The sequence below is a fragment of the Hipposideros armiger genome, unplaced genomic scaffold (genome assembly GCF_001890085.2).
Source record: "Hipposideros armiger isolate ML-2016 unplaced genomic scaffold, ASM189008v1 scaffold_262, whole genome shotgun sequence".
Taxonomy (NCBI): Eukaryota; Metazoa; Chordata; class Mammalia; order Chiroptera; family Hipposideridae; genus Hipposideros; species Hipposideros armiger.
The window spans coordinates 1203100-1225214 of record NW_017731612.1 but is presented as its reverse complement, the minus strand read 5'-3'; the positions used below and the strand labels follow the sequence as shown (position 1 = coordinate 1225214).

General features: G+C 48.4%; 1 protein-coding gene across 1 annotated transcript in view; it reads left to right on the top strand.

The window, feature by feature from the left end:
- The window catches only part of LOC109390276 (bifunctional heparan sulfate N-deacetylase/N-sulfotransferase 4), a 188539-nt gene extending 169080 nt beyond the window's left edge, over positions 1 to 19459 (top strand). Inside the window, exons 11-16 of the mRNA XM_019656544.1 lie at positions 1595 to 1718; positions 3499 to 3673; positions 6777 to 6947; positions 7824 to 7933; positions 12967 to 13069; positions 15610 to 19459. Coding sequence (XP_019512089.1) covers positions 1595 to 1718; positions 3499 to 3673; positions 6777 to 6947; positions 7824 to 7933; positions 12967 to 13069; positions 15610 to 15729 — 803 coding nt within the window. The 3' untranslated portion in view covers positions 15730 to 19459. The remainder of the gene's footprint in view (positions 1 to 1594; positions 1719 to 3498; positions 3674 to 6776; positions 6948 to 7823; positions 7934 to 12966; positions 13070 to 15609) is intronic.
- The last annotated feature ends 2656 nt before the right edge of the window (positions 19460 to 22115 follow it).

The following is a 22115-nucleotide window of genomic DNA, read 5'->3' as shown; positions in this document are numbered from 1 at the left end:
CACACACACACACACACGAGCTCTATCAAGTACTTAGAGCCTGTCTGGACCCCGTTGCCTTCCATCTGCCGCTGGCCTCTAACTGATCTCTTCTCCCTGGAACATTCTCGCTCCTCCTCTCACCTCGTCGTCTCCTTGAACTCTCCTGTTTTCAGGAGCAAATCAGGTTCGTTCTTCTAACCTGCTGTCGCCCCTGGGACTTCCATGTCTGCGTTTCTCAGCGTGTCTGAGACGGGTCTTCCACCTGGTCGTCCGGGCCTGTAACCCAGCTCTTAATCAGCTCTGTTTCCTTCGGTTCTTTTTGTGGAGCTTATGTGATGCAATTCCATGTTTGTTCATTTTCAAAGGTCATTTTGGGTTAGTGATTCAGTCTGCTCAGGGCGTTTATTAATGTGTGCCCTCCCGTTTCACTGGGAGCCACCATTCCAGATGTTTAGTGTGTCTTCCATCCCAGGAGGTAGGCCGCCCCTCCGACATCAGTCCTTCGTCGCCCTCAGCCCCCCATGGTGCTGCTCAGCTTCGGTGAGTCCGCAGAGCTGGGAGGACTGAAGTGGCTGATGCCCCCTGCACTTAAAGCCCATCAGCCTTTGCTCCTATGAGCTGAGATGTCTTCGAACAAAATGCAGTTCTCTTGTGACTTTCTCTGCTCCCAGGTCCCCATCTGTCATCACTATTGTCCAGCCGGCCCAGCTGTATAGCTCATCTCCAGCTCTCGTACGGTCCAGCGTCCTCTGAAGGGCAGACCTTTTCCAGAGGCAGCTGTGCTTTGTGAGAGCCCTGTAGACCCAGTCACTTCCCGATCCTTTCTCGGTGGCCCCCAGTCTCTCAGGGGGCCTGTCAGCTGCTCTGTTCAGACGTGACTGCCCCAGCATGCCAGGGCAGCACGATCAAGTGAATCAATCCTGCTGTCCTCTTTCACCCCTTCTGGGAGCATGGATGCTTTTAAAGTATAACCTTAGAACCCCTTCCTCCTGGAAGCCTTCACTGACTTCCCAAGTCTAAATCACCACCTTCTCAGTACAGAAAAGCACTCAGGTCTTCTCTCTTGTGGAACTTGTGTCTCCATGTGGTAAGTGCTTGTTTCCTTGACCCTAGTCCCCACATACACCCCAGCAAATGTGTTTCCTCGCCAAGATCCTCAGCGGTCTGCAAGGACGTGCAGGGTAGGAGCAGACAGTAGCTGCCGAATAGTTCGATCTTGCTTCATTGATCTGAATGTGATATTAAGTGGGGCTCAGGTGTAGTGCTTGGTGCCCCAGTGCTCTGGCACCCACCTGACTCCAGGAGGGAGGTTGAACCCCGATTTCCAAAGCTCTGCCCGAGTCCTGTCGTCAGGCCACTGCCCTTCCCTCAGCACCAATATCAGACCAGGAGTTCAGGTAAATAGACTCATGAGAAGGAACCACAAAAAGACGGCAGGCTGTTGCCACATAAAAAAACAACAACAACAACAAAACGCACCTCACTGATTTTAAGGAAATCATTCTGACTCTGGAAAGAACTGGTCTTTTGAATATTACTTTTTGAGCAAAAATTCTGCTAAAATGATATTTGTCTCTTCTTTCACCGCCACCCGCCTCCTTCTCTACACCAGGCACAACGGCCCTGTATCTGTTTCTCCTCATGCACCCGTCCGTCATCAGCAACCTGCCCAGCCCCAGGACGTTCGAGGAAATTCAGTTCTTCAACGGCAACAACTACCACAAGGGAATCGACTGGTAAGGAAAACGAAAGGAAAGCTCGTGCGCCGCACACGCTGCGCCACGGCAGGCGCCCCAGATGTGTGCACGGCATCCGCGCAATTGCAGAATGAATTCCTTATGCTCAACTATACCGTAGTGAATTAGAAATTAATTCATGACGACGGACGATATGTTTAATCAGTGTTGCCTATAATTTGATTTGGACAGTACAATAATGATAACATTTTTTCTGGTAAATTACTATGATAGAATAAAGCAGATTATGGAATATTTTTCATCAGAATTATTCATAAGGATATTTAAAATTCTCCTTAAGCATATTATTATTTCACTGTGTCTAGGATTTTTCTAACTAATTACATAATTTGTCTTCACAGTGACGCTTGAGGAAACAAATAAATCAATAGGCTGTTGTTTTCCCCTCTGTGACATGCATCTCCATTAACCACGTAGACTATAAATGCTGTGTTATAATGTAAGCCGATAGTTGTCATGCAAATAATAACAGGACATTTCTAAAACAATACTAACGCTCATCACACAAGTGCATAAGAGGAATATTACTTTGCATTAGATGAATTGTGACAAAATTTTAAATCACAGTATTTTCCTAAACTGCAATAGAATAAGCCTGACGCTGCAACTGATCTTCCTTCTGGGGCTTTTTCCTGGCTCTGTCCCAATTATGTAAGAAAATGTGGCCCTGAGGTCCAGTTCCCAGATGTGCAGGCATCTCTTCCCTGAGGACAGTCCCCTCAATGCACACCTCAGCATCACGCATGAGCCTGTCCCCTTTCAGACGCACAGGGACCAGGGAAGGACAGGGGCATGCCGGAGCTACTAGCCTTCCCGTCATGGTGGACATGCATCTGTCCCCTCTGCTCCTGGGATCTCTGTTCTGCAGCACCATAAAACAATGAAATGAATTTTGGAATCACAGGCGAGTTGCTGAAAGGCACAGCCACCATTTTCTCTGTAAACCCCAGGAGAACACAAGGTGTGAAGCAGAATATAGATGAGACCCCCACCACTCACTTGCAGAAACATGATAACAAATGTCAAAGCCGAGACTAAGTGTCCTCTGCGCATTCGTAATCGCGCTCGGTCTGTATTTCTAGAATGTTTGAGGGTTAGAGAAGTGATGAGCTGTAAGGAGGGCTACACACATAATTACAGTTTCGCACTGGATTAACCTCGGAACATATTGATTCCATAATCTCCACACAGAGGCGCAAACCTGCAGAGGTGCCACAGTGTCCACTGGCGGGAGCCGTCCCTTTAATGACTCGAGAGGGCTCTGCTGTGCCCACGTTGCACATTAGCACAAATTATGGAGCAGTTGGAGGAGATAGTTACTCCATGATCTTCTCTTGTGACTCACACTTTAATCTCAGTGTAACAATGTCACATTCAAGTGTGCAAACATTGATTTACTGTGTTACCGTAGTTACCAGGCAATGTGGAGTCATTTGCTGTTTGCCAAGGGCAAGCTCAGTTTCTCTGGATTTGGCTTGTGATCACACAAAATGTCGAGTCCACTCTACAGGATGTCCTCGCTGTCCCCTAACAGCCACCTGCGTCCACTCGCACCTCCCCTGCCCTAAATACTTCATTAGAACAACGGGGCTTGGGCTGTTCTCACATTCCCAGTGTATAGGATAGCCACTGTCTCCACCATTGTCACACTAGTCATCGAGACAGATAGAAATGAGCGTGAAAATGTAAGAATGAACGCATGTCCACAGGATGGCAGGAAAAGGTAGACCTCCGATTGGTTGTCTTTCTCTGCCTTCAGGTACATGGACTTTTTCCCAACGCCATCCAACATCACCAGTGACTTTCTGTTTGAAAAGAGTGCTAATTATTTCCATTCTGAAGACGCTCCCAAGCGAGCTGCCTCTCTGGTCCCCAAAGCCAAGATCATCACCATCCTCATTGACCCCTCGGACCGGGCGTACTCGTGGTACCAGGTACGGGGCAGGGGAGATGCTGGTGGAAGCATGTGGTCACCGTGTGAATGTAGGCACTGCAGGTGGCCAGACCAGGATGGTGAGCACACGCTGAGGGGACATGCTCAGGGACTGAACTCAACAGGACCTGCAGAGATGAATCAAATGTCCCATCTGCGCAACTGGATGGTGACCCTAGAGTGACATCATTTAGTCCAACAGCGTCTCCATGTAACGCGGATGAGACGCCCGGGAGCCTAACTCTCAGCTCTATCAATCAGCGGTGGAAAAGCAGGTTTCCTCAGACGTCCTGTCGCTGTGGTTCCAGCGACCTATCAACGACGTTAAGTGAGAACTGGTCACTGGCCGTGTTTCCATGACAAAACAGTCCCTGAAGAAGGAAGCAGGAGTGTGTGGGGGTGGGGAAGGCTAAGAGTGACCAGATGGTGACTGTGATAGGGAGTGTCTGTCACACTGAACAGATTCGTGAAGCAGAGGCAAAAAAGTCACAAAATTTGAAGGTCTGGGGTAGAGAAATTGAGGTGACCGTGATGGTCTCCCCATCCCAGATAATGTGGGAGGCTGCTGTGTGGAGCGGAGGGGCTGTGAAACCTCAGTACAGGGGGAGGTAAAGCTGATCAGAGAGATGAAAACGGCAGCCCTGAGGCCTAACTGACGCGCGTGATCTTGAGCGTATGGTGATGATGCAGGCGGACTGAAGTCCCAGTGATACGAGTGCGTTGGTGTGGTGTGTGTGTAATGCGTGCCGAAATTAATGCCAAAATAATAAAGACTAAAGGGGAATTTTTAAAGAGCACAGAAAGATAACAGTGAATTTAAATCTTTTCTTCATCCTTTTTCTTGACTTTTCAGAATTTCTTCAATAAACACATATTACTTGGAACAAACTATCATGCACAGAAAAGTATAACATTGAAAATCGGAATTGCAAGTGGTGGGAGCTCCAGTGGCACGCTGGGATGGGGGTTAGATTCAGGAATTATTAGAATCCATGGGTCAGTGTCTCCTTTAGCATACAAAGGTGTGCTCTTTTCACTTTATGAAAATTCATATTGCAAAGCAAGATAAACTTACTTTTAAACAAATTGTGCCGAAAGCATTGCAATGTTAAGGCTTCATTAAAAATTCTGGAAGCTAATGCCTTGGGCAAAATGCTGTACATCTTCTTAGCAGAAAACATGGCCACTACGTAAAGCAGACTTACATGAATTTTTTTTTGCATAGATTAAACCATTTAAATAGAAGAGAATCTACTCACGCTTCTTTAAGTAAATGCCTTAAACATACACGTTTCAAAGGAATTATTTTTTTAAATAATACTTTCTGTTGCCACATTGCTAAGAGGAAGGTCCCCCAACTCCCCACATTTCAAAATAATGCAGCCGATTACTCAGCTGGTCCTGACTCTTCAGTAAACACCATAAATCTCAGCCTCAGCTTATGCAATTCAGAATCCCTGCCAGTCTCACCGGCCACTGCAGTGTACACCCCACACCTTTATAATGGGCCTCACAGAGGATCAGCGGTGCTATTTTTTCCATAAAATATGTCCATTTGTGACTTCTGGTCATATTTGTATGCTAATCTTCCTAATTGCAGAAATATAAAGTGCTAAACTCATATAAATCAGTGTAGAACAGATTAAGTACAATTTCAAACGATGGCTGCTTAACATAGAAAATGTAGCATTACTGTATTAATGTCCACACAGTATGTTAATACCTTTGTCAGAGTTATGTAGTTTCTACACATTATATTAAGTGTTGTGCAATCTCTATGTACCAGCATAACATATATATAATACGAATGTCGATAAATAGCGAGAGGACTTTGGAGGTTTATTAGTCCCACCAATTTACCAGTCACTACTCACTCTTTAGCCACTGACCACTTCTTAATCACCTTCAGCCTTTAGTAATTTTTATTTCTGACTCACATTCAAGCCCGGCTGTTACACAGTCGTGTCGTGCCCTGACACACTTCCGCCCTTTCCCTGCAGTAAGTCTTCTTTACGGTAAACTTTTAAAGATCTTGCAAAGTCGACTCATCCATTCCCACACCTCACCCACCTCCACTCACACTTGCTTTAAAGAAATGTTTAAATGTTCTCCTAGTTTCCATGTTTCATTTTTTTCTGCTTATCAAAACCTTTCTCATTACATTTTGGCTCAAAAACTCCAACGATTGACACAGACTCCTTCACTTTCCATTCATAAGTAATCTAGTGGTCTCCCTATCATGGCAAGTGACGTATATCTCTACTCACACACACAACTTTATTACAACATACAAATGTACTTTCTTTCAAGGGAGTAATTATGTCACATCTTTTTATCGCCAGACTCTACTGTGGTTCCTTGGTCTGATAAGGAGCTTACTGAACGCTTATGAAATTGTACTGAGTGTTGAATTCGTCTCTCACTGTGTTGGGCTCTTGTGCCCGACCAGCGGTGGTGTGATGGGAAGGACCCAGAGCATTCGGCACCCAAACACAGCAATGAGGCATATTGGGGGATTAGCAGGCTAGGGTGGAAACCCCTAGGAGAGCAGAAGCAAAGGGCCGTGGTTGGTGTCAGAATGAGTACAACGCCTGACCAGCGTCAGGGACAGACACGGGCGCCTCTGTCCCCGTGGTGCCTGCAGGGATATCGGAGAAATGTCGAAGCCACAGGAGTGGCTGTGAAGCCAGAGCTGGGCGACCTGTGAGCCTGCTCCTGCCAGTCTGCATCTGTCCTCGTCACAGTGATCCGTCTGGTCTGTGACACCCTTTCGTTTAGGAGAAAATCCCTGTGCTCGGCCTCTTGTCTTGCACCCAGACAGCTGAGACACGAAGGCGACCTCAAGCGCCCGTGCACATTACTGCTGTTTGTGCAAGGCTTGTACTCAGTGTCTGCCAGCGCCTGGCTTCAGCATATGCACTCTGCACCGGACTTTTTATTCTAGAAACAATAAATCATTTTTATTACTTTTGTGAAATAAAGGAAGCGCGCACACCACACACACACATACACACACACACACCTATACACACGTGAAACACACGCACATGAACCTGTGCAGGCATAGAGAAAATTAATTTTACAATTGACTTCTTTTATTAAAGCACCAACGGTCCCATGAAGACCCAGCTGCCCTGAGGTTTAATTTCTATGAAGTCATTACAACCGGACACTGGGCTCCGTCCGACCTCAAAACGTTGCAGAGGAAGTGCCTAGTACCCGGATGGTATGCAGTCCACCTAGAAAGATGGCTGACTTACTTCGCCGCATCTCAGGTAAGGTCCTGAAATTTGTGTTACATCAGGATTGTGTTGCACTGACAAACTGAAAATAGGCATTGACATTGCCACCGATAGCGATTCCTAGTCAGAGGGGATCATCCTAAGGCGGGGATGTGGAGATTACCTTTTCAATGTCGATAATAGCATTAACCTGGGGTGGGTGCCTGCGACACGTCCTCGGGGCTTCCTTGGCATGCTAGCTGGTGGCCGAGTGGTGAGTCCTCACACAAGGCACACCCGTGAGTCACAGCGACAATCGTGATAGCGGCAGAGCAGCCAGTGACACAGGACGTTTACGGAGTGCCTATGCAGATGTGCGCATGTCATGTGCCGTGGGGAATCTCACGAGGAAGCAAGGAGCTCGTGCGTGCACTCGGGCCGTGCAAGTGGGTGGCGCTGTCACAGGAAGGAGGGTGTGAGCAAAGCATGCATGTGGCTTACAGTCTTCAGTCCAGATCAGGTCCCAACTAGAACCTGAGTTCTCTGCTGTGGTTTGTAAGGAGAATGGTGGGTACTTTCCATCCAGACACCCACTGTTTCTAAGGCCTGAGCTCCAAGCTTAGGCCGTGGGGTTTCATAGGCTGGATAATAACCTGATTTCTCGGTGGATGGGAGATGTCCCCACTGCACTGCTAAGTCAAGAGAGGGTCTATGTTCATGCCTGACTTACAGTCAGGCTCCTTAAGGGGCCGTAAGCACTGCTGGTGGTGACTTTTAATTGTCCGTTTGGAGGCCCAGGGATAGGAGACGCTGCCCAGCGTCCCAGGCCCCGCGTGACGCCCCCTGCTCAGCGGTGCGCCGGGGCAGGGAGACGGCGTGGGCTGCTTAACTCAGCTTTGTTCTTCACACAGCGACTCTTTGCCTTTGCAGTTGCTAATTATTGACGGACAGCAACTGAGATCGGACCCAGCTACTGTGATGGACGAAGTCCAGAAGTTTCTTGGAGTGACGCCTTATTATAATTACTCGGAAGCGCTCACGTGAGTCCACTCTCCTGCTGCTTTCATTCCCGTTATTGGCCGTCCCAGATTCTCACTGTCAGTGTGTGTGCAGCGCCGCTCTCACTAGCCGTGAGTTTATATGTCAGTTTGCTACTTACATGCCATCAGAGGAGCCTCCTCACCAGCGGTACGCTCTCCCCTTCTGAACACCAGGAGCACTGCCTCTAGAGTATTTTCTTATAGGCATTTTATTGTGTCATATTCGTGAGCTTCTGTGCCATATAAGTTTGGCTAAGTGAGCTGTTTACATGCCCAAGCTGTGCAGAGTGTCCCAGGAGTGGAGCTTACAGAGGTGGAAAAGTTTGGCTGGGAAGAACGCGAGTGGTATTTCGGGCAAAAGGAAAGGGGGTATTTGCATGCTCTGTCCTGTATGTATGATGTTAGGTGACCAAATATAATCTCCTGTAATGTCCCAGTGACCCACTGCTGTGTGACAGCCCAAACCTAGCAGCACCCACCACAGCCACGTCATCAGCTCATGGGTTCTGTGGGCTGGGGGTTGAGACAGGACACAGCCTGGACAGCTTGTCCCTGCTGGTGACAGCTGGGGCCATCGTGGGGAAGACGTCAGTGTCTGGAGATGACGGGAACAGCTGGGACGGGGATCTTCTGCAGGCTTCTCTTTCCAAGTACAGGCCTGTCACCTCTTTGGTTAAATGTATCCCTAGGTATTTTATTCTTTTTGATGCAATTGCAAATGGGACTGTTTTCTCAATCTCTTTCCAATAGTTCATTATTTGTGTATAGAAACATCAGATTTATGAATATTAATTTTGTGTCTTACAACTTTACTGAATCCATTTGTTAGTGCTAACAGTTTTTTGGTGGTCACATTGATTGATTTGCGAGTGTTGAACCATCCTGGCATCCCTGGAACAAGTCCCACTTGAGCATGGTGCAAGGGCCTTTTAACGTATTGTTGGATTTGTTGAGAATTTCTGCATCTAGGTTCATCAAGGATATTGGCCTGTAATTTTCTTTTTTTGTGGAGTCCTTGTCTGGTTTTGGTATCAGAGTAATGTTGGCCTCATAAAATGTGTTTGGAAGTTTTTCCCCCTCTTCTAATTTTTTAGAAGAGTTTGAGAAAGATACGTATTAAATCTTCTTTGAATGTTTGCTTCAATTCACCAGTGAAGCTGTCTGGTCCTGGGACCTCTATATTGTGAATGTCATTTCACCTGATGGTGTCCCCAAGGTACCTTAAGGAATCTTCACTTTTTAAAATCCTGTTTTGATTTTGCTGCTCTCTCGTGAGTCCTGTCACTTGTTTCCCAGCTCGTGGACTCGCTCCTCTGCTTGGGCCAGGCTGCTAGTCTGCCCGCCGTACGTTTCTCAGGGGTGTTACAGTCTCTGACGGATGCTTCGCCGTGTTTCCTTTCTCCCTGATGAAGTCCTCTCTGTGCTCGCCCGTCCTTCGCCCAGTTCGGTCAACAGCTTTATGACCATTACTTTGAAGTCTCTGTTGGGTAGATTACTTACCTCCATTTCATTTAGCTCTTTTTCTGAGGTTTTGTCATATTCTTTCATTTGGAATCTCTTCCTTTCTCTGCTCATTTTGCCTAACGCTCTGTGTTTGCTTCTGCATATTGGCTAACTCAGTGACCTGTCCCTGTCATGAAGGAGTGCCAACGCACTGGAGATGCCCTGTGGCCCAGAAGCGCCATCTGCCCCGGCCAGAGCCAGGTGCTCAGGGGCGTCCCCTGCGCAGGCCGTGTGTCCCCTCCTGCCGTGGCTGGGCCATGACTGTGGTGTGAGGATGGACAGGGCTCTCCCTGCCCCAGCTGTGCCGTGTGGCCATGGGGAAGAGCAGGTATTAGCTAGATGGAGCAAGGTCTTAAAAACGGTCCTGCCGGTGTCTCAGGCCCCAGGGAGGGAGCCGGCTGGGCCCTGCCTCCCCGGCAACCCTCCCAGGCTGCAGCGGTCTCCTCCCCCTGTGGCCTGTGTGTTCTCCCAGCGGTGTTCTGTGCTGGCATCAGGCCGTGGTCTGCACAGGAGCCCTTCAGGAGTGGGCTCCTACAGCCCTTTCATTTTCCTGGATGTGATCCTAGTAGGCTAACAAAGCCAGCATTTGGGGCACGTGCCTCCTGTGCAGGGTCTAAGGGCAGGGTGCCTGGTGTGGAGCGGAACCCCGCGCTCCCTGGGGACGGCCCCGTGCCTGTGAGGTCCTTCCTGATTGTGCATCTCCGGGCTGGGGTGGGACTCTCCCTGGTGAGACGGTGACTCTGCCTGTCCTTCCCATCGGGACGAGGCCCTTCCCACCTGTGCTGGGGAGGCCCCGCCCATCCAGCTTTCAGGCCCCGTCGGAGGGTCTCATGCCACATGTGGATTTGCCGTGCCCCTGGCGGGTCCCAGAGTGCTGTCAGCATCTCCCTGCTCCAACACCTTGAACCTGACTCTCTTCACGGCCTCGTCTGCATGTCTGGCTCAGAGGCCACACTCCACCAGAGGCGACACTCCACCAGAGGCGACCTCCCCATGAGGCTTTGTCCCAGTACGGTGGCTCTGCTCTGTGACATGTCCAGGGGAGCCAGGCCTTGCAAGCCACGCAGCGTCACCTAGGCCACATTTCATTGATTGCAGCCAAGTCACTGCAGCCAGCCCAAATCCGAGGGGAAGGGAGGGTGAGGGCAGCCTGCAGGAGAGGCTGCAGGGCCGGGGTAGGGTGGGGGGCAGGGAAGAGGACTGCAGTCGTCTTGGGAAAACAAAGCCATGTGTCTGGACAATTGAAAGTGGAAAAAATGTAAAGAAGCGACATAACAAACAAACACAAACAAAACCTCCAAGCAGCCACAGCACATTTTAAAAGGGCGTGTACTTGACTCCCTCTTGAGGCCTGATAGAAAGCCCATTAAATTTTAGACAAAATTCCAACAAGCCTGATTATATAATTTCCCAGTTCACGACAGATGAGTGAGCAGCAGCAATTAGGCAGCTAGGGAGGGGGCTGGAGAAACAGGCAAAGCAGGAAGGCGGCTGCGCTGTTCCTTCTGCACCGAAGCAGCTCTAATGCAGGTTTACCTGCACAGGGAATTGCACCGCCCGACAGGCAGACAGGCAGGCAGGCCGCCAGCGATGGAGGGGGCTCCCCTAACACGCCCCACGGAACGCTGCCCATGAGGGCGGGCCTTCCCGCCTCCCGGCAGCAATTCAGGGAATGGTTCCATCCTGTTTACTGCAAATATTGCTTATGGTTCAATAAGCCTGTAAAATCCTACTTTAAAAGAAGAGATTACAAACAAGTACAAAATGTATGGTTTTTAATATGCCTCACGCTTCACAGAATTAATCGCTACAGTGCTGCTCAGCGCAGTACAGTAAGTGGCAGGGCAGCCAGTGGATGTCCTGCAGGCTGTCTCAGTTATTGGAAGAGGCTCTGCATCTTAATGTCACAGTGTCATGCCCACCAACACAAAGCCACAAAGCTGCGGATTGCTGTCACTTAGAAAGAGTAAATGCCCTTTGTTGGACTGTGGGTGTAGAACATGGTCAGTGCAGTAAATGAAACCAGGACACCAAAATAATGTGGACTCAAGGTTAGGACACCCAATCTAAAGGACGACCTTCAGCCTTCCAGGGGCCTCAGCCGCTGCTGTGCAGAGCGAGGGTGACGGCAGCCCACCCTGAGACCCCGCACCCCGACAGCAGCGGGTGTGTTGCCAGAGCTGTGTGTTTCCTAAATGCAGTTAAATGTTCTCGTCCTGAGGCAGAAGACGCTGGTAGGGGCGCGTCAGGCCGGCTTCCCCGGCCCGTTCTGCACGGCTGGCTGCATTGCTTCTCCTCCTGGGAAATGACTGGAGACGAAGCAGGACCGACAGGCCAGAAGCAGACAAGGAAGTCCAGGTTGGAGAGGACCCCGTCTTCCCTCTGTCGACGCGCCCAGTGATGGACTTAGTCTTAATGGGTAACATGGACGAGGCCAAGCTGGACTGCAGGGGCACAGCTCTAATGACAGGCTGGGCAGGGGACTGACGGCCGTTTCTCCCCCAGGAGTCACGTGTGTGCAGAGCAGTGGCACCAGCAGTGCAGGGACGGGCCCAGGGCAACAAAACGTTCCGCAACTAATTCACTTTACATCCCAGGCAATATGCCTCATCCTTTGAAAACATCTGCTGAGCAACAAAAATGCAAACCTTCCAATATTTTATGTATGCAGCAAGTCCCACAGCGATAAATTTAAAATGTGCCGTCTTACTTGGCTCATTCTCCCATTTTCCTGTCTTGGTACTGCACAGCAGGAATGTTCACAAACCTGAGTTTAAACAAAATAGTTAGGCCACACCTCCTTTCTTCTGTAACTTTGGGCAGCCCAGGAAGCAAAACATTTGCATGTTAAGAGCACAGGGACCTGGATTGTCCATAGGGTCACAGGCCTTCAACGAAAGAAATGACGCTAGTCCCCGCCCTCTTTTCAGCCTGTGCCTCATGCCGTCCAAAGCATACAGAATATATTGTATTTTTACACTTTCAATTTTCTCCTGCAAAGGTATGAACATTTTGAACTGTAAAAAAACACAGTATTTTTCCAAATTTAATTCATGTTTATATTCACAGAATTATATTTACATTGCATTCAGTCACTTTAATATATACCATTGAATGATTTCAAAGAAATCTATTAATATGTTTTGACAGGGAAACCGTGTTAGTAAGTAAAAAACTATTCTGTGCATGTGGGTTGTGCAACAGTTTTGACGGTTGGTCCTTGATCTTTTATGGATGAATAAGGAAAACACGGAACTTAGGCGAATAACTTCATCATAAGATTGGATTAAGATGTATATATTTTTCATCACAGTAGAAAAATACAAAAATATATAACATAGTTTATTTCATCTCAGTTAGACTCTCAAATCATTTCCGTAAATATCTATAGAAGCGAATTAAATTAAACCGAAGCAATGGGCAGATGCAAGTTCATCTCCTCTATGCGCGGTGAGGCTCTCACTCAAATTTCTGTACACGCGTTTATCATTTTACTCTTTATAATCACTTGTATGTTCGGTCATTTGCAGGTTTGACCCCCAGAAGGGCTTTTGGTGTCAGCTGCTGGAAGGAGGAAAGACCAAATGCCTTGGGAGAAGCAAAGGCCGGAAGTACCCGCCCATGAGCCCAGAGGTAACACTCCCTGACTTTGCAAACCCCGTTTCAGAGCTGCTGAGAGCACTTGACCACCTCTCTCTGCTTCCCTTGCTGGCTGCCGATAGTTTTGTGTTTAGAAGACCGACCGGCCAACAGCATTTGGTAGATGTCATAGAAATTGTTTGCCTTTGGGACACAGTGGAAGCGTAGATGCTGTCTGGACAATGCTTCCAAATGGGTGAAGCTGACATTGTTTACTGAACAAAGATTTGGGATAAAATATGTAAGCGTTATAACTATATGCTAACCGCACACGCCCAGTGCCTGCACCGTGAGGTGCTGACAGCATTGGGACAAAGCCGCCTGGTCACTGCTTACAGCACGCAGTGGGAGGTTTATCCCGCCACCACACAGCGCTCGGACACCAGCTGGCTGTCCTGCAGGTCAGCTCACTCTGACACCACCCGCCCGCAGATGGCATTGGATCCCACGGGCTACGGGCTCAGCCCCACCAGCTGCCCCCACCCCCTCAGATGCCAGTCGCAAGCCCAGGGTGTCACCTGCACTTCGGACCCACTGGCTCTAAATCACAGTTTCCCACCACCCTCCCTGGGTTCCATTAGTTTGCTAGAGCGACTCGCAGGGCTCAGACAACCACATCACTTACTAGATCTCCAGTTTATCGTAAAAGAATATAACTCAGGAACAGCCAGACAGGAGAGACGCACAGAGCCAGGCCCACGGGAAGGGGTGAGGGCTTGCAGGCCTGTCCGGGCACCTCTGACCCAGCAGCCCCATGTCCTCCCCAACCCGGAAGCTCTCCCAACCCTCCCTGTTGGGTTTTATGGAGGCTCATTACACAGGCATGATTGATTAACTCATTGACCATTGGTGATTGATTGGCCCTCCAGCCCCGCCTCTCCCAGAGGTTGTGGGGTGGGACTGAAAGTTCCCACCTTCTGATTATATGGGCGGTTCTTCCAGCAACCAGCCCTCATCCCCAGGTGCTTTCCAAAAGCCACCTCATAACATAAGACACCTTTGTCACTCTCTCACTTAGGAAATTCCAAGAGTTTAGGAACTCTGTGCCAAAAAGGGGACAAAGACCAAATATATATTTCCTTCATAAGTCACAGTATCACAGGGAAGGTGCAGGATAAAACAGTTATGAACCCAGATTTACTACAGGAGGAAAAATACTTATGGCCGCTGGTCTGTAAGAAGATACAGAAACCAGTGCAGACTACAAAAAGGCAGGGAGAGCTTCTCAGGAGACATGTGCTGTGGGGCGTGGGGGTGGGGACAAGTTGGCAGCCAAGTGAACCCCCCGCCGTGAGTCCCTCTCCTAAGCAAGGGGACAGCGGGAGGACGGGGTGACCGGGTGTTGCTGTGGAAACCGAAGGACCAGAGGTCCTTAAACTAGAACTTTGAGCTCAATGATTTCCAAAGGGTTTCAGAAATCACTTTAATCTGCCAAGAAATCAATGTGATGTTCCCACTGCTTTTATAAGCGTCTTATCAAGAATTTGAAGTGTTTACAAGCTGCTTTAAGGGAAGAACATAATGAAATAACTGGTGCTAGATGGTGCGAGGAGAGATGAAGTTGTCTGAAGTCCATTTCCACAGTCTACCCCAAGTTGCTAAGGAGTTTTAGGGAAAAGAGACCATTTGTGCTAAAATACTGGGAAGGGCTTCAGAGGAGGGTGTAACTTTGACAAGATGGAAACATCATGTGGATACAGCCACCTGAACTTAGGGAAACGTTCACCTCTGACCTGTCGAGGGCACAGCTGTGACAAGGGGTTATAATATGACGTAAGTGCCACCCAGAGGAAAAGCCAACTGTAAACTTCCAGTTTTCCAGAAATAAAATAAAACATAAACACTGATGTATCCAATACTTCTTGGTTTTACCCTTCATCTAGTAAGAGCCTGTCACTCCATCTTGGCTAGAATATAACAATCTCAAGAATTAAGATCGTAATAATGATCTTTATAACAAGACATCATATTTTTGAAGTAGAAAGCTCTTGGTGATTTTTTAAAAGTCTATTTTGGTCCTGATAAATACAGAACATGTTTTATAACATCACAGATAACTGTGATGTTGCAAGTTATTTCTTTAATCATGAATTTCAGCTTTTGTGGTTCACCCTTAGGTTTGATACTCTAGCCCAGTTTTAGAGGTGACCACATTTAAAGGACGTGTCTGTTTTTTCTAGCTGAAGCTGTAGGTTTGGTTGCACGTTGGTTCTTTTCCTCATTCCATTTTAGTCCTAGGCACATCCTGCTGGCTTTTCTCCCTCCATGGTTGTTCCCACTCCCCCAGTCATTAAGGACCCCGGTGGGGTGGAAGCCACGTCTGACATACCCGGACCTGCTCCTATTTTAAGCTATATTTCTGCCAAACCTTTTCAAAAGGTAAACACGAGTGAAATCTGAGGACACTTACAAACAAACACATTTTATGTGCCCTGTTTTGTAACAGGATTTCGTAGTTTTTCATGACCATTCGCACACCCTCGTTGAGTGAGCCCCTGACTCCCTTCACTCTTCCTTCTGCTTTTGCTTCCCAGGCGCGAGCCTGGCTCTCCAGCTACTATCGAGACCACAACGTGGAGCTGTCCAAGCTGCTGCACAGGCTGGGGCAGCCCCTGCCGGCCTGGCTGAGACAGGAGCTGCAGAAAGTGAGGTAGCGTTGGGCTGCGCCATGCCGCCGACCACGAGGCAGGAGAGCCGACCCACCACGTCCGTCCCGAACGCACATGGCATTGTCAGCACGGGACTGCGAATAATTTCCTCCTGCCTTTTTCATAAACGGAAACTGTTACATATGCACGCATCGGCAGTTATTAGCAATCCTGTGTGGGCATTGGGGAAATACTGTGGGGTTTTGTGACATTGTCTAGTGTCTAGGTGGGGATCTTAACAGCCCAGTCCCTCTGTGAGCCGTAAGGTTTCCGAAGCTGGATGTGTGACTGGGAACCCCGATTGTACGCGAGTGACAGGGAGAGCCTGCAGGAAAGATAGGGACTGAGCTGAGATGCCTGTAATGGACGCCGGCAGAGACCCCGTGTCCAAATTAAGGGCTTCCACTTTCCCTTTGCTTTTGTTTTGGAAAGAGAGTCTGCAATCCCGCAGTCCCATTCTGAGCAGATAGTACATACTGATTGCATTACCCACATTCTCCTATTACTCTTCTTCGTGAATTTCCTTGGCTTGCTGAAGAAAACGCTGTGACCTCCCATGTTTTTGTCTGTTCTCCTCTGTAGGAGGGGACCCTCTGAAGGTCCCGTCCTCACTGACATTTTACCGGGCAGGGCATGCCCTCCTCGTGAATTCTGCTTTATGATTCCAGCAAAACCTGTCAGAGACCTTTGGGACTCTGCGAAATCATAGCTCATGTGCGTGAGGCTGTCTTTACATGCGTCAGATTTTGCCATTCTATTCATCTTATGTGTTTTCGCCTGACAGTGATGTATTTATATATTTTGTCACTGTCCACGGAACAGAACAACTTTACTGGGAAGCCATGGGATGGAAACGCCAGTGTGTGTTGCAGGTGGAGTGAGGCACCTGTGCCTTCTGAGTGGCAGGTGTCAGTCAGAGGTGCGGGCTTCTGGGTACGCCAGTGCATGTGCTACTGCACAAGGTTATGTTTGTGACACCTGTTTAAAAACATATAATCTGACACTTACCTCTTTAAATGTCACCAGTTCTCCAAGCTATAGCTGTCTCTCAGCCATGCCACCAAACGTTAATTTCTAGAGAGGAAGTGACGCTCCCTCTGCCTTAGGGTCATAGGTGCAGCACGAGTCTGGAGGCTGTTGTCATATTGGCTGGATTTCTGTCCTATTTTGTCAGTGAAGATGTATTCAAGCTCTCTGCATCCTTTCAGTGATATTAATTCAGAAAGGTATAATTTCAACAGAGCAGAAAGTCTAGCTGGTTTGCTAACGCCACCTCTCAATCCATCCTTCCTCCAGAGAACTTCTACAGGCTGTAAATAATGTTCCTTTTTCCTGTAATTTGAGAAATTATGCTTGGCATAATTCAGTGTCTTCACAGGAAACTAAAGATCTTTATTTTTGTTTATTTGTTAGTTTTTGTCATTGCTTTAAGCAAGCAAGTCAAATCTGAAAGAGCATCAAGAATTTCTACCTATTTTGTTTCAGAATTCACCCTTGGATTTGTACTTTTCTAAGACTTTTGGTCGTTTTCCTGTTGATTTCCACTGCAGCTAGAGGCTCTTGATATTTCTCAGAAAATGTAAGATTTTTCTTGGCCATTTGACTTGTTCCTTGTTAACTGTGAGACTCGGATTCTCAACCTTATTGCTCCTTAGGCAACCGCGTCCCATCAAGCCAACCGAAATCACAGTCATTGTGTATTTACAGCTCTAACGGTGGATGTCTGTGTGTACACTGATTTTCTCCAGTTTATATTCAAACTTTTTCCTTCTTGAACTAGAAATTAGCTTTTTTTTCCCAAGTGAGATAACAGAGATATTTATAGAAGAGAGGGGAGATATTTTTCATATTAACCAACATTCATGTCCAACTCGTCACCAGATTTTTTAAATGTAACGCATTTGTTGCACTTTCTCATTTTTTCCAATTAGTGTTCATAGTATCATTCACGCATCTACAGATGTCTGAGACCAAAATTGCCCAAATTCAACCAGCTCTTCCCCTGGTTCATTTCGATCAGTGTGTACATTTTTCTTATTAAGATTGAGAAAGGAGACAACAAAATATATTTTAATTATATAATTCATCTTCATCTTACAGTAAACTACTTAGAGGGACTCTGGGTTATGAGAAAATTATGATAAATCAAGAAAATATTCAGTTTTAAGAATATCTTGATTTTCCCAATACTTACCCACTGGCTACTTCAGAACAATTGATTTAAGATTTAATATATGTAATCCTTTAAAATTTTAAATAAATTCTGTCTCACGGTCTTCAGTGACATACTTTTTTACATTGTAAAGAACTTACTAAGACCTTTAAGCAAGCCAGTATCTCCCCCGCCTTCCTCCCATCTCCATTCCAACTGTCTAACCCGCATATACATGCGGTCATTGGCTACTTCATGTTCATAAAGGCAGGGGGAATATTTGATTATAAGCCTGCATCAAAATATAATACATGCTTTTCAAATACCAGTCTCTAAAAATTGTATTACAAATCTCACTCAAAACCAAAGTTTGTTTGTATTTATCTATGGCCCCAAAATAAGTAAATCAACAACAAGGAAGAATGCTAGTGAGAAAAATGTATACCCCTTCTATCACTGTACTTTTTTCTTTAAAAAAAAAATAGCTCTCCTTCCAGTGAGAGAGTTCATCTGCCTCAATTTCAACCTACACACTTACTGTCACCTCGTGTTGCCTCCGTTCTTCTGCCTCACGGCTTTGCCAGGACACAGAGTGACCTGTTCACCATGCCTGCCGACTTGCTGTGAGTGGCACAGACATTATGTGGTGGAACTGATGTCCAGTGGTTAGACCACATGCTGACCGCTTGCTTGGTGGAGAAACCTCAGAAGCAGTGCTGGCCGACGGTTTCAGAAAGGAAGGAGGGCTGCGGGCGGCACGTCCCCATTTGTCCCAGCCCCGGGCACCAGTGTGCACTCAGTACGTGTAATTCCCGAGCAAGCGAGCGAGCATCTTCCATGTGGGCAGCCGGGTGGGGGGCAAAGCAGAGGACAGCGGCTCAGGAGCACAGCGTCACTCTGGTCCTCACGTCCTCAGAATAAACGCTACTGCTGTCACGGCCACTGCGGTCACATGGTTTGTCCCCTGAAGCCCGAGGTTGTAATTGGTGCTCGAGCTGTGTCCTCCTATTTGTCTTTGTTGCTATAGGTGGCGTTCCCTGAACCCCAAACACATAGCGAGTGTGCCCAGGACGTCATGAGGGTCGTTGGGGTCCTGTCTCACCCACTTCTGCCTCCCTCAGCTGTGTGGCCATGCTGAGTCACACTGTCCTTTCTGTACATGCAGGCCACAAAGTATGACCCACTGGGTGCTCATAAGTGATCAGTGAGAACATAGTTAAATAGCTTAGCACCATGCCTCATGCACTTATGCTGGACTGTGAGTGTCACAGCTGCGGTGTATAATATTCAGGCCACTGTCTCTTCTTTCTTCAAACAAGAATATGTTTCTCTATTCCCTTTAATAATAAAACCTACGTATCTTGGACATACAATTAATTGGATTTGATCAAGATGGAAACCTTCTCCCCCGCCAGTATCCAAACGCCATTTCGTGCGCTCCCTGCTGTTGCCGTGTCAGCACGCAGAATGAGGCGGGTCCCCTCGGTCCGTGCCTCCGTCTCCCCGAGCCCCTTCCTGCCGTCCACTTGCTCCTTGCCTCATGGAGTGACTGTCTCCCACGCACCTTCTCTCTCTCCAATTCCTTTTCAGCCCCACTGATACATCAGGACGATCAGACCCACCGGCACAACTTCCTCAAACTGAAGGGAAGCCGCAACATGTAATGAAGGCAAATCCGTAATAACGGATTAATACTTAAAGATTCCAGATACTTACAAACTACAGGAACATTTCTCTGAATTCTACATAACTCTGTATCTCTAACTTCATCTACTTCAAGTAAGAGCTCTTTTCCACAAATGAAACACTTTTCTATATCTCAGTTTTTTCCTATTGTATTTATTAATATCAAACATTTTTCTTGCATTTATCATTTCAAATGCACCACATTTCAGACCTGAAATAACACTGTTATGTAAATAATTTCCATTCGGAAACTCTTACTTTGTCTCATACGTCTGAAGTGTTATATAATACCAAAGCCTGGCGCACAGTAGGTACTCAGAGTTCACCGCATTACTGAGAGGTGCTAGGCAGCGCCAGTTCACTTAATTGTCCGCCCAGCCATTATATCCGTCATCAACCTTCTTCTCCGTTCACTCTACCTCCCAGCTCTAGAAACTTGACTCATTGCTTAGGGCACGGGAGCTGTGACTCCAAACTCTCCCTCTGGCCCCAGCTGTACCCCTGGCCCCACACCTCCCACCCACCTTCCCGTTCAGCCCGTCTGACGTCTATCTGACACCTGCGCTGAACACATCCTGTGCTGAGCCTTCCTCTGTCAGGTAAACTTTCTGCTGCCCCTTTTCTTTCTAAAAACCACCCGACCCAGGAGCAGCTCTTCCTGGCTGGGCCCTTCCTCTTCCGCCATCTCAGCTACACTGATTCTCTTCCTGAATGCCTTTCCCTAAACAAAGTTTTCTGACTGAAAGATAATGTGACTCACAAATGTGATTTTAAGTTTTCTAGTAACCACTTCGGAAAACTGTAGAAGGTGGAGTCAATTGTAATATTATACTTAATACAGTATATCCAACATATTTTAACATGCAATCCAAAAGCATTGATGGGACCGTCATGTGTCTGTTCATGCTGAGTCTCCTAAGCTAATCTGTGTCACCCTCACTGCACAGGACGGTTTGGGCCGCTCAGCCTGTGCCCTCCTCGTCCACGTGTCTTTGATCAGCTCCTACTGTCCCTGTGGGGACAGAGGGAGTCCTGCCCTAAGGTGAGGAGGGACAGCCAGACACACAGCACGTGCCCTGGACAGGTGAGAGCAGCCACAGCTCATTTGTTAGGGGGCTGAGGACCCTGCACACCAGGCCAGGCCACCCGGGTCGCATTGGGGAGGGGTGACAAGTGGGGCACCAGGACAGGAGGTGCCCTGGCTGCCACTGAACACATGGCAGGCTTGTGGGAGCTGGAACCCGCTGCTCAGGGAGAAGTAGAGACTGCCCCTTGTCCACGTGACAGGGACAGCTGTTGGCTGGGGAACCTTTCAGCAGGAGCAGCGTGGGAGGGGAGCTTGAGGTTAGTCCATTCGAGATGCTCCCAATTTCACAAGAGTCACAACTATGCAAAATACCGCCTCTTAAGCTCCGGCCTCACCCCACAGCCCTCCCTGCCTGCCTGTGGGATTGTCACAGTCTCTGACCCGGCGGCCCTGCTCTCAGAGCCACACGCCGCAGCCCTGACCTGACGGAATGGTCTCCGTAACTGTGAACAGGGCTGCACGGTTCTTGCCGTGAAATCCTTCATGGTTTCCTAGGCCCGAGGGACAATGGGCAAACCCTGGATGGTTCCGTGACGGCCTGTCCACAGACGCTGGCGCTGCTCAGCACCCATCAGAGCAGCACCCACATGGGAGAGCGAATGACAGTCCCAAATAAGACAGCTCCCTACTCACTGTAATTCCGCATTCGACAGACCGCACCAGGACACACAACATCCCACGTGAATGTCACTCATGGACGGGCAATGTGGGAGGAGCGTGTAGCCAAGAAGACAATTTTCCCTTTTCTGAGATAAAGAAGTTACCTGTTCACAGAAAGGCGAGTTCATCTGTTCGACAGAAGGCAGCAGAGTCACCCGGGCCCCCACATCTCTGCACACAGACTCGCATCTATCAACACATCCCGTTGGCTTCACCTTCACGACTGGTCAGACTCCAGGAACGTCCATCACATCCAAGCCTGGCCCCTCGCTCCAGCCCCACTGCCTTTCCCAAAGGGAACTGACAATGTCTCTCCCTTGCAGATCGGAGCCCCTATGTCGTGCTTTCCATGCCAGCCGGAGCCGCTCTTTGACCAGCTTGCCGCCCTCCGGCTCAGCCAGCTCAGCGCCCACCTGCCCCTGACGCGCCAAGCACACCCCATCCAGCTCCATCACCGTCCCTGCCGGACTGTCCCCCCAGCACTTGTCACCCGGGGCAGAGGAGGGCGTGCTCCTTGTCTGGGTATTACACACATGTATACTGTGCGTAGTACGTATGTATATGCACAGAAACACACGCTCGCACCGTTTATGAATGCGCATGTGTGTGGCTGTGCGCCTGCACCTTGGAGCAGCACAGAAACGGCCTGCTCGGTCTCCAACACAGCAAGCACGCCACCGCACCGAGCCCTCAGCAAGTCCCTGGGCCTGCACCACCGGCGTCTTTTCCAAGCTGTGTCCCTTCTGAATAAATGCCTGTATCTTGTCTGTAGCATTTCATCCTCCACATTACAACACTCACACCACT